This window comes from Carex rostrata, chromosome 22 (assembly GCF_964058835.1).
Source record: "Carex rostrata chromosome 22, lpCarRost1.2, whole genome shotgun sequence".
In the NCBI taxonomy this organism is placed as follows: Eukaryota; Viridiplantae; Streptophyta; class Magnoliopsida; order Poales; family Cyperaceae; genus Carex; species Carex rostrata.
Genome location: NC_135939.1, coordinates 8,629,741 through 8,640,468, shown reverse-complemented (window position 1 = coordinate 8,640,468; position 10,728 = coordinate 8,629,741). Strand labels below are relative to the sequence as shown.

At 32.0% G+C, this 10,728-nt stretch overlaps 1 protein-coding gene across 1 annotated transcript; it reads left to right on the top strand.

The window, feature by feature from the left end:
• Positions 1–5,881: 5,881 nt before the first annotated feature.
• On the top strand, positions 5,882–7,980 carry LOC144574148 (uncharacterized). The gene is made up of 7 exons (XM_078324016.1): positions 5,882–6,116; positions 6,241–6,513; positions 6,599–6,680; positions 6,836–6,902; positions 7,007–7,186; positions 7,441–7,501; positions 7,602–7,980. The coding sequence occupies exons 4-7, from the start codon at positions 6,876–6,878 to the stop codon at positions 7,775–7,777; spliced, it is 444 nt and encodes a 147-aa protein (XP_078180142.1). The 5' UTR covers positions 5,882–6,116; positions 6,241–6,513; positions 6,599–6,680; positions 6,836–6,875; the 3' UTR covers positions 7,778–7,980.
• Positions 7,981–10,728: the final 2,748 nt, after the last annotated feature.

Sequence of the window (10,728 nt, the reverse complement as noted above, 5' to 3'; positions counted from 1 at the left end):
AGAGAAAATAACTGTATAATTCGCAAATATGAACAATAAACAATCATTAAAAAGGAACACACTTCCCACCGCCACTCTCCCGCTCAATCTCAACCGTTCGTTCGCGATGGGTAAACCAAAGCAGCAGGTGATCTCGCGCTTCTTCGCTCCAAATCAGCGACTTATTCACAACTCACGAGCCACGGGCCGAGTTTTGGATCGAGCCGAATTCGGGCCGAGCTGAGAGGATCAATTGGACCGAGTCGAGCCGGGCTTGTTTCTTCATATTTGAGCCGAGTTTGAATTGGACCTTTAATGAATGTTGATTGAGCCGGGCCGATTTTTGGGTTGGATCCGGCCCATTAGCAGGCCTATAAAAGAGCTAATTAAAGGACACTTAATTAATTGTTTCTTGTCCTCCACAGGAGAGTTGCTATCAAAAAAACAATGTATGGAGCTCTCATCCACAGGAGAGTTGCTATCAAAAAAACAATGTATGGAGCTCTCATCCACAGGAGAGTTTTCTATCTTGTGCGTAATTAATGTACAGCCCTCACGGTCAGAATTCTGATTTTTTTTCAATGAGGATATACAAAATCTACTTCAACGTGTTATATATATAAGAAAACTATTTAACCATGTCACCTCATATATATGATCGATCATATGATCATATTGATAAAATGAGTAGGGTTAAAATGCACCATTGGTTTTGTGCTTCAACCATACCCCACGCCTCAATCTCTGTTTACAAAGTTCAAACAGTTGATCCCAACCGCTCAACATGATATACATATTAAAATGTGCTTACTGCTTAGAGACCAAATTTTATATATTTTGAAATTTTTTTACTATTTTTTTAGATAGGTACAAAATCACTATTTTTGGATGGTCCAGATGCAGTGATTTTGTACCTATCTAAAAAAATAGGATAAATTTCGCTGTAGGTCCCTAAACTTTGGTATTTGTCACGAATTGGTCACTTAAGTTTGATTTGTCCCCTTTGAGTCACTCAACTTTGTTATTTGTTCCAATCAAGTCCCTCTGTCATTTTCCATCCAAAATTTTAACGGAATATTCCTATTTCGTCCAAAAAATTAACGGAATATACTCATTCCATCCAAAACATTAACGGAATGAGCATATTCCATCCAAAATACTAACAGAATTAGCATATTCCGTTAAAATTTTGGATGGAAAAGGACAGAGGAACTTGATTGTGACAAATAACAAAGTTGAGTGACTCAAAAGGGACAAATCAAACTTGAGTGACCAATTCGTGACAAATACCAAAGTTTCGTGACCAATTAGTAATTATTATTAATTTATAATTATACAATTAATTTTTTATTATTAATAAATAATTAATATTTATATTGTTAATATATTAAATAAATTTTATAATAATATATAATATATTACAATTATTATTAATATATTAATATTATATAATTAGTATCTTATTATAAATAATTAACCAATTTAGGCTTTTAAAAACTTTAGCCCTCCACCAACTCTAACCAAACAAAGAATAGTTTAAGCTATGATTTAACTTTAGGCCTCAACCAAACATGAATAATTTAGACCGACCTAAGTTGGAATAACCAATTTAGGCGTCCTTAGCTTTAGGTCACAACCAAACATGGGGATTACGATTTGTTATCGTGCTACGGTTCTATATTCGAGTTTTCAAATCCTAACGGTCGAACCGAACCGTTCATCCTGTTCTCCATATTAATATGTGTTTGGAGACCAAATTTTACATTTTTTGAATTTTTTTTACTATTTTTTTAGATTGATTGAAAATCACTGTTTTTGGATGGTCCAGAATTTTCAGATCAAGTGATTTTTCTAAATATCTAAAAAAATAGTAAAAAAATTTCAAAAAATGTAAAATTTGGTCTCCAAACACATATTAATATGGAGAACAAAAATGAATGGTTCGGATCGACCGTTAGAATTTGAAAACTCGAATATAGAGCCGTAGCACGATAACAACCCGTGATATGCATAGTACCATAGACTCACTCTATATTTTGGGACTAATTTCCTTCTCTTCTGACCCTATTTTGGAACTTTCGTTATCACCAAAATGGATGCCTTAGTTGATTATATATATTAAACAAATTATTTCTTTTTCTCCGGAACAAAGTATATTTCGTGTTAAATTAATTTCATAGTTAGTCTTGGGTTGTAATACTATTACATTCAACAATTAATTTTATGCAAAATTTTGTAATTTTATAAATTTAGTTTGACAATAATAAATACTTTTTTCTTCATCTTGTAGATAGTAATTCATTAAAACTGAAGGGAATGGATTACATTGCTACATTACAAGGATACTAGCATTGTGTCCGTGTCCGCGGGTTGCAACGGAATATATTATAAGAGAATAAAAAAAATCTCAAATCATATGATATATTTAAAAAAAAAATAGACTAATTAAAAATTAATTATTCAACAATATTCACGAATAATATTAAAATAGATTGGTTCTAAATCCCAATTTAGAATGAATGATCTAGCTTAGTTACACGGAGATGAAGCAAACTGAAATGTGATGGTACTGTAGCTCGATAAAGTTGTCGCATGCAGGGGCGGATTCAGTTAAGTACAGGGTAGGGCAACTGTCCTACCCTGAAAATCCAAAATTAGTTTATATAAAAACTGCGTTTCAGACTTTTGCCCTACAATGGAAAATATAATTACTCTAGACTAAATTTGTAATAAGCCCAACAATCTAATTTACAAGAACTGAGTCTCTGTCATTTTTGTTATTTCTCTATTGCAGCTGAAATCCATTTTTTTTTTCTATCAAATTTTAGTGAAGCATGTTGGAGAAGAATGCTTTCATTTCATTCTTTGTCCATTTAGACTAACCATTAAATCACTGAAGACTATATTGTAGATGGATTTTTATGGGTTGGGTCCAAATAATAAAATATAGATAAATGAAACGGGATCTCACATGTGAAATTGAAGTATCTAACTTTTTATCACCTCTCCATTTCTTCACTCATTGGAACATCCATTTTCACATTTTGTTTTGCATATTTGTATTTTTTTTTTTTTGGATTGTTATTCACAACTTCTACAAATTTTTGTTTTTTTTCAACAAAATAATTTTTTAGAGATCAAACGGTATTGTAACTATTGTTTACAATTTTTACCTTATTGGTGTGAAGCATTTTTTTTTATTGTAATTAGTATTTTTAATTATTTTTTGGTTATAGATTTTGAAACTTAAAAAGTAATGACTATTTTAATCTTTTTTTCAACTTTCTATACAAAATAAGTTTTTATCTAGTACCCGATTAGTTAATGGGTTTGAACCCGATTAATTATTTTAAATCCGATTAGTGTCATATCCTAATTGAAATTCTGAATCTGCCCCTGATCGCATGCAGTCCCTGTGTGTGGATCTCAAAATCAGAGAGAGTCGAAAGAGGTGCCATATGCTTTAGCGTGAATCATATCATATAATAGAATTTTTTTTTTCTTTTATAACTCTCGGAACACGGGGTAGAGAGCACCAATCTATGCCTTCTTCAAAATTCAATCAAAATTAAATTTAGATACTATGCTGCCTGTGGAATAGAAAGAAAGTGATCAAAGATCATGTTTAGATAATATTGTTCAAAGATCATGTTTCCCTATTTTCATTTATATTAATTTTATATTTATGGAAAGCAATCATCAAATATATCTATGCCATCAACGGCCTAGCATCGCCAAAACAATGGCCCCCACATCAGGGCATAAATTTGAAAATTTTCCGCTGGATATACATACTAATTATGGTTCAATTTTAATTGTAATTGATGTAGTTGTACGTGTGACAAGTATGTTTTTAACTAAATTTAAACTTTTACATCTAAAAAAGATGCATTTAATCAAAATAAGACAGATTATTTGATTGGAGGGCTGATATTAAATTCAAAATTTCATCTTTCAATCGTAGCCGTTGGTGGATCAGAACATCAACGTGGTTAATATATATATGATTAATTAGGAAAGTAAATCCAATAATCAAAACTTCCCTCCTGCCTCTATTTCTTTGCCAAAAGATTTTTTCTTTTGTTCATAATTACTACCAAAAAGTTGTAATTTATGTAATTTTTTATAATTAAGAAAATATTAATTGTAGACCAACAAATATCCGTGTTAAATTATTAAATAAAGTAAAACCACTATCATTATCGTCAAGTGAGACGGTAAAGAAGCAACAAATTGATATTATGTTACTTTACATTTTGGTAATTTTTGTTTTCTAACTGGCACCTGGAAAGTTTTGTTAAAATAAAATATTTACTTTGTAATTATATGAATTAGCAATGTATGTGTGCATATGTTGATTATATTTAAAGATTAATATTATATTTTTGTGATTTCTTCATAGAAGCTTACAAAATTGTAATTGATTGTTGTGCAGTTGTATTAGAATAGAAGACCTTGTCAGGAACCAAAAATTTAAGGAAAGAGGAATCGACAATAAATTTCTATAGCTGAACAAAATGATCATGACAATTTATTTATACAACTCAATTGAAAAAGGATGAGGGTTCCTTTTTCTGTAATCCTTTCACAAAATCTTTCCTTTATCAATGAAATTGTCTAATGGAATTAACCATTTTCTCTTTCTCTCTATTTGTATTACAGCTGGATTCCACCCTCAATTAATTAAACTCTTTTTTCTTTTTCCTTTTCCCCTCTCTCTCTCACTCTCTCTTACATGTGGACCCCAACCCTTAAACCCCGAGTTGCTAAACCCTTAAACCCCTTAACCCGATAAAGGGTTTTGCGCAATTCCTGCTGAGCCGCCGCTTCATATCGCCTTCCATCCCTCCGGCCTCCGCTGCTCGATCGCTGAGGCGACTTTGGTCTTCCTCCACCTCCCTCTCTCGACGACTCTGCCCAAAGGTACCTTTATATACACAAACAAACAAACAAAGGTATTGATATTTATATACACAAACAAACAAACAAAGGTATTTGACTTTTGCCCATATCCCATTTAAAGCCTCATTAAGCTTTAGACACAATACCTTTTGATTTCTGCAATCATAGTACAATTAATACACCCAAATCAACCAAATTGATGAGTAAAACCAAATTGCTGATCAAGGAAGAGATGAAGATGAGTAATAAGATGCGATTAAAGATGCTAATTAACAAAAGTGTGTGTGTGTTTGTGTGGTATAGAAGGACCAGCAAAGAAGAAAGCTAAAAATGATGATGCAAAGAAGAAAGTAGTTAGAAAAGATGGCGACTTAAGTAAGAAGGATGGATCTTTGTTAGAGGTGACTCAAACAATTGGTACAGGAGTTTTGACAGAGAAGAAAAAAAAAGACAAAGGGCTCCTGTTCTGACCTTCCATCCGAGGTTAAGCATAAACCTCAAGTAGAAGATAGAAATCAAGTGCGGCATGATACCGATACTTATACTGCTAAGCAACCAGTTGTTTGCTTTGCTGGCCCAACTGAAGTTGTAAATACTTCTTTAAAGAAGAAGAAGAAGAAGAAGAAGAAGTGCAAGATAAATGCATCTTTTGAAGATCCTACTAGTCTAAGACTAACACCAACACAATCGAGGACAGAAGAAGAAGAAGAGTTGCAAGGTATGTACACACCATTCAAGAGGAATTAGATTAGATGGTCATAAATTGATTTAGTCAATCTTATAGAGTTAACAAGCTTAATTTCCTTGAGAAATTAAATGTACGTACAACTTAATGATAGCTCGTTCATATATATATGCTCATTTAAATTTTGTAATCAGATCAAAATATCTCAAGTGAATTGAATACCTTTCCTTTCCTATTATGTATTACATATCACCTTTAAAATAGAAGACTGAAGACTGAGAATAGAAATTCAGCTAAATCAATTTAGTGACAGGTCATGGTGCCAACAAGGGAGAATCTAGAAAAGCAGAGACTAATGATGCTAGTATAGCAGTTTGTGAACAAAAACATATTAAAGAAGCACCTCTCTGCTTGGAGAAAGAGAAAGACATATCTGGAAACAACTCCAGGCATGATTCTTAGTTCCCAGAAATCATTAGGCATAAACCTCAAGTAGAAGAAGATAGAAATCAAGTTTCGCTTTCACACAAGGAGAAAGAAGAGAAACCAGGTAGGTGATTACAAGGTCTTTCTTACCATACCAATCAGCCCATTATATATATATATAGCTAACTATGAGCAAATAGGTGATAGTTGTGTCTTGATTTAACATTTTTTTACCTTTTTACAAACAGGTGAAAAGGATACATGGAGTGGCAGTCATGAGGGAGGGAACACCAAAAAGAAAAGGGAAGGTGATGAAAAAGATATTATGTCATCGTGACATGAGTATAATCCAAAGGAAGCTGCTTCATCTACTTATAGTAATAATGTACTTTTGTGCAGAGAATTGCTGCCACCATGCAAGAAAAATCTTCTTGTTCTTGATATAAATGGGATATTAGTTGATATTACTCCAGATTATAAATATCAACAATATGTAGATTTCAAAATCAGCGGCAAATTAGGTAACAAAACAATTATTACCCCTTAATTTTTATACTACAGATTAATGTATTTGGTGTTAATTTTCTCTTCTTTTATGTCTGTCAGGTTTCAAGAGGCCCTTCTGTGTTGATTTTCTCAAGTTTTGTTTCGCAAACTTTGAATTTGGAGTTTGGTCATCAAGAAAGCAGTAAGTTCGATCTTTGAATTATATAAATACTATATAGAAGCAGGTATGTGTTTTTTTGAAGCACCAGATCTATTGTGTTTCGGCTAGTCTTGATTTTCAACATAAGTTTGATCTTTGTACTGGTATATTTTTTTATTATTAGTCTGATTTTGCAGGTATAACCTAGTGGAAGCTGTCCACCATCTTTTTGGAGAAATGGAAAAGAAGCTATTATTTTGTTGGGTACTCAACATTTATTTATGGTCTTCAGTTATATATGTTTTACATTCTCTTCCTTGAGTTGTATTGATATTTATTTTCATTTTATTTGCCTTGATTACTCACAGGACCAATCAAAATGCACAGATACAAAGTTCAAAACCGTGGAAAAAAAGCCCTTATTTTTTAAAGAATTAAACAAACTGTGGGAAAAGGTTGAAGCTAATTTGCCATGGGAAAATGGGCAATTTACACCATCTAATACGCTTCTTGTTGACGATTCTCCTTGCAAGGCCTTGCGTAACCCTGTATGTTGCTTGACCTACAACCCTTTTTATTTCTTTTTCTTTCTTACTTTTTTTACTTACAGCAACAGCTAAGAATACCAATAGCTTCATTTAATTTGCAATTTATCTCAACATCTTACTGAGTTACAAGGATTAGTAAAGCAAAAATGATCACAATTGTGCATATACGTTCATGATTTCCAAACCTAGTATGAAGGATCAATTTGTCAATGTTTAATAGTTTCTAATTATTACTTGTTAAATTTCTATTGCAGCCTTACACAGCGATTTTTCCACATCCATACACATTCTACAACAGAGAGGACAATTCCTTGGGTTAGTTTGTTACTTGTTTCATTTGCAAAATAATAAATGTTAATAATAAATGCATGATCTTATTGGTTAATTCTTATAATTCATAATTTGTTATGAGCAGGTAGAGGTGGAGAAATGAGGATATATTTAGAAAAAATAGCTGCAGTTGAGAACATTCCAGAATTTGTGAAGGAAAACCCATTTGGGCAATCTGCTATTACACCACATCAGCGTCCACAGTGGAATTATTATTACGGCATTCTTGAGGTTTTGAAAAGACTCGCTCCTGCTTTCTAACTGATACATGTTTTAACAGTTTTTGGTTGTGATTGGTTGATTGATTACAACTTAATAGGGGTTTAAGTTAAGTGTTTTGTGTAAGGTCATTTTGGGAATTGCAGTGGAATTATGGTTGGAAATGTAATAATCACAAGTGTAATGTTAACAGATGTATTTGTCTTATCAGTCAGTCTTCTTTTAAGCAAGCGTGATTACTCTCTAAATGAAATATTTATATATATAGTTGTTAATAGGTATATTGCAAGACTGTGATTGGGAGTTGCATTGTTTAGGTGATATACTAGAGTCTAGAGGAAAAAAAGGGGGCAGAAGCAAATGATACACCCAAAGCTGCTTTCTTCTCTCTTCATTTCATAATTTTGTTTTATTCCATAACAAACTAAGTAAAAGTGAGGTTACAACTTCACCTCATTGATGTAAAAAGTCAGATTGAATAGGAAGCTCAGATTGGTCCATATTTGTGGGTTCCATACACAAAAATGCAAAGATAACAAATTAAACAGTCAAATTATTTTCATGCGAAGTATCTAGTATCTACAATTGAATTACACATGTTTCTGTTTCTACTAGAATTAAGGTTTTTGAGAATACAGTGCTAGCGTGCTCTAAACACCAAGGTAATATATATATATTTTTTCAAAGCAGTAAGTAATAGGTAGACTAATACAATAAATGCATATTCAAAACAACAAGATGCGGCAAATTTAGTATTGAAGAGATTTCCATATTAAACAATAAATTATCAATAAAACAAGCACTGGTAAGAAAAAACGGGATGACAGTAATTGGACCTGACAAGCCCAATCCAACACGAGCAAAAATATGAAAAAAAAAAATCACCTATTAAAGATGGTGAGTGTCCTATTACAGGTTAATGTTGGTTCGTGCAAATTAATCAAAAGATTGCTTACAACAACAACAGAGAATACATCGATAACTAAAAGAATTTGAGAGTGTAGATATATAATTAAATCTCTTTCCCTAAAATATTTCATGTAAAAATAACACAACTGTCAATGGCTCGCTTCTTCATTTTCTAATAACACTAATACATAATTAAAGATGATACAAACAATTGAACTTTTGTTGCTAATAATCTTGTATTATTCAGAATCAAGATCAAGATGGTAAATTAAGAAACAAAGAATTAGATACAAACATAGAGCTGAAGGAAGTGCAACGACGAGGGATAAAACAAGAGCCAAAGTCATAATTTGGTTTGAGAAAGCCATTGATGATTCTTTTTTCTTTCTTTGTTTATCTTCGTTGAATTGATCCAACAATGATTGCTACAATTGCTAGATGAGGTGATTTGAGGTTCGTTTAAATAAAGCAGAGATGGTTTCACGCGGCATCACTCAGGATTTTATTCATTTTCTTTTTTGAAATTTGCTACGCGATCAATAATACCATAATTTTGTGCTTCTGTTGCGGACATAAAATAGCCATAGTCTCTTTTCAGATCTTTTCTATAACATCCACAAGTTACATGTGTTTTCTGCATAAATATCTGCATTGTGTTACGAAGTTCTAGCATATCTTCTTCTTCTATTATTAAGGAATCTATATATGATTCCAACCAATAGTTAAATTGATCTTTTTTTTTTACTGTTACCATTTTAAATCATGCTACCCACCTTAGTGCATCTTCATTACAATTGTCAAATTTAAATGAAAAATTAATTCTGAGTTAATTGCAAAACCATTATAATATTCCTGAAATTGTATTAATTACAAAATAAAGGAGAAACTTTTTTCTTTCTCTGAAAACGTGCACAAGAAACTAGGAAAAAAAATAGCATGTGATTAAGAGGTATTAGTTATAAAGTTGATATATATTATTGGAAGAAATATATATTGATAAGGACAACACTTACCAATTTCTTTCTACCCGCCAAGCGCTACCGGCCATTTGAACACAAGTGCCGAAAAAAAAAAATTAAAATCCAAAGCACATTCTATTTCGAAGAACTGCCTTTTGTCTCTTTGAAAAAAGAAACTAAAATACATAAATACATGAGTTTCAAATGCTAAATAGTGCCCAAAAAAAATGAAAATCCAAAGCACCTTAATTCTATTTCGAAGAACTACCTTTTTTTCTCTTTGAAAAAAGAAACTAAAATACATAAATAATACATGAGTTTCAAATGCTAAATATCACGATACCGGTAAAATTGTGTTTCAGAACCAAGCATATAAAGAAAGGAAAAAAAAAAAGGTTAGATAGAAATTAAGAGTAAGTGAAGAAGTCATCTCTATACTCTGATTTTCCAAGTGATGAGTGTCGTCGGTGAGAAAAAACGCTGAAGTAAACACATTAATTAATTAATTTCACCTGCACTCCATTGATCTCCTTCTATATATCCGCTTAATTACCTTCCGATTTTATCATCTTGAACAAGTAATTAATCGAGCACGGTCAGGTTAGTTGGTAGCTAGAGTATCCGTATCTTTTGAATTAACACGTACACCATTTGAGTTTAGCTCTGGACCAATCTGGCCTACGTACGTTTGTAATGCACAATTAATGCTCCTTTAGACCTTTAAGATACGTTATAATATGAAATGAATAATATATACATATAGATCAAACTTTAACTCAAACAGTGCGTTAATACATATCATGATATGAATTCGGTAAGCCTTCCCCTTTTCCTTCCCTTCTCGTCACCCTTTTAGACCAATTTTTCGTGACAATTTGTGAGAATTTTGGTGGAATGGAAATTTACATTCAGCATGAATTAAATGTGTTATGTGGTCATTCGAGAATAGAAATTAAAATTGACCCATGAAAAAATATATGGAATCAAATTTGTACACAATATATGCATGGAAATAAAATATGAGGTTGGACTTAATTAATTTTTTTCTTCACGTGTCATCTCGTGCGCAATCCCACTTTTCATATTATCAAGGTTGTTTGTTTTTAGCATTTCGTTTGATTTCTT

Bases quoted from the DNA above. Each gene is read 5' to 3' on its own strand.
- LOC144574148 (XM_078324016.1), top strand. From the start codon at position 6,876: ATGGAAAAGAAGCTATTATTTTGTTGG. The intron at 7,187-7,440 runs GTATGTTGCTTG...TTTCTATTGCAG, and splicing joins GCAAGGCCTTGCGTAACCCT to CCTTACACAGCGATTTTTCC. The intron at 7,502-7,601 runs GTTAGTTTGTTA...TGTTATGAGCAG, and splicing joins CAGAGAGGACAATTCCTTGG to GTAGAGGTGGAGAAATGAGG.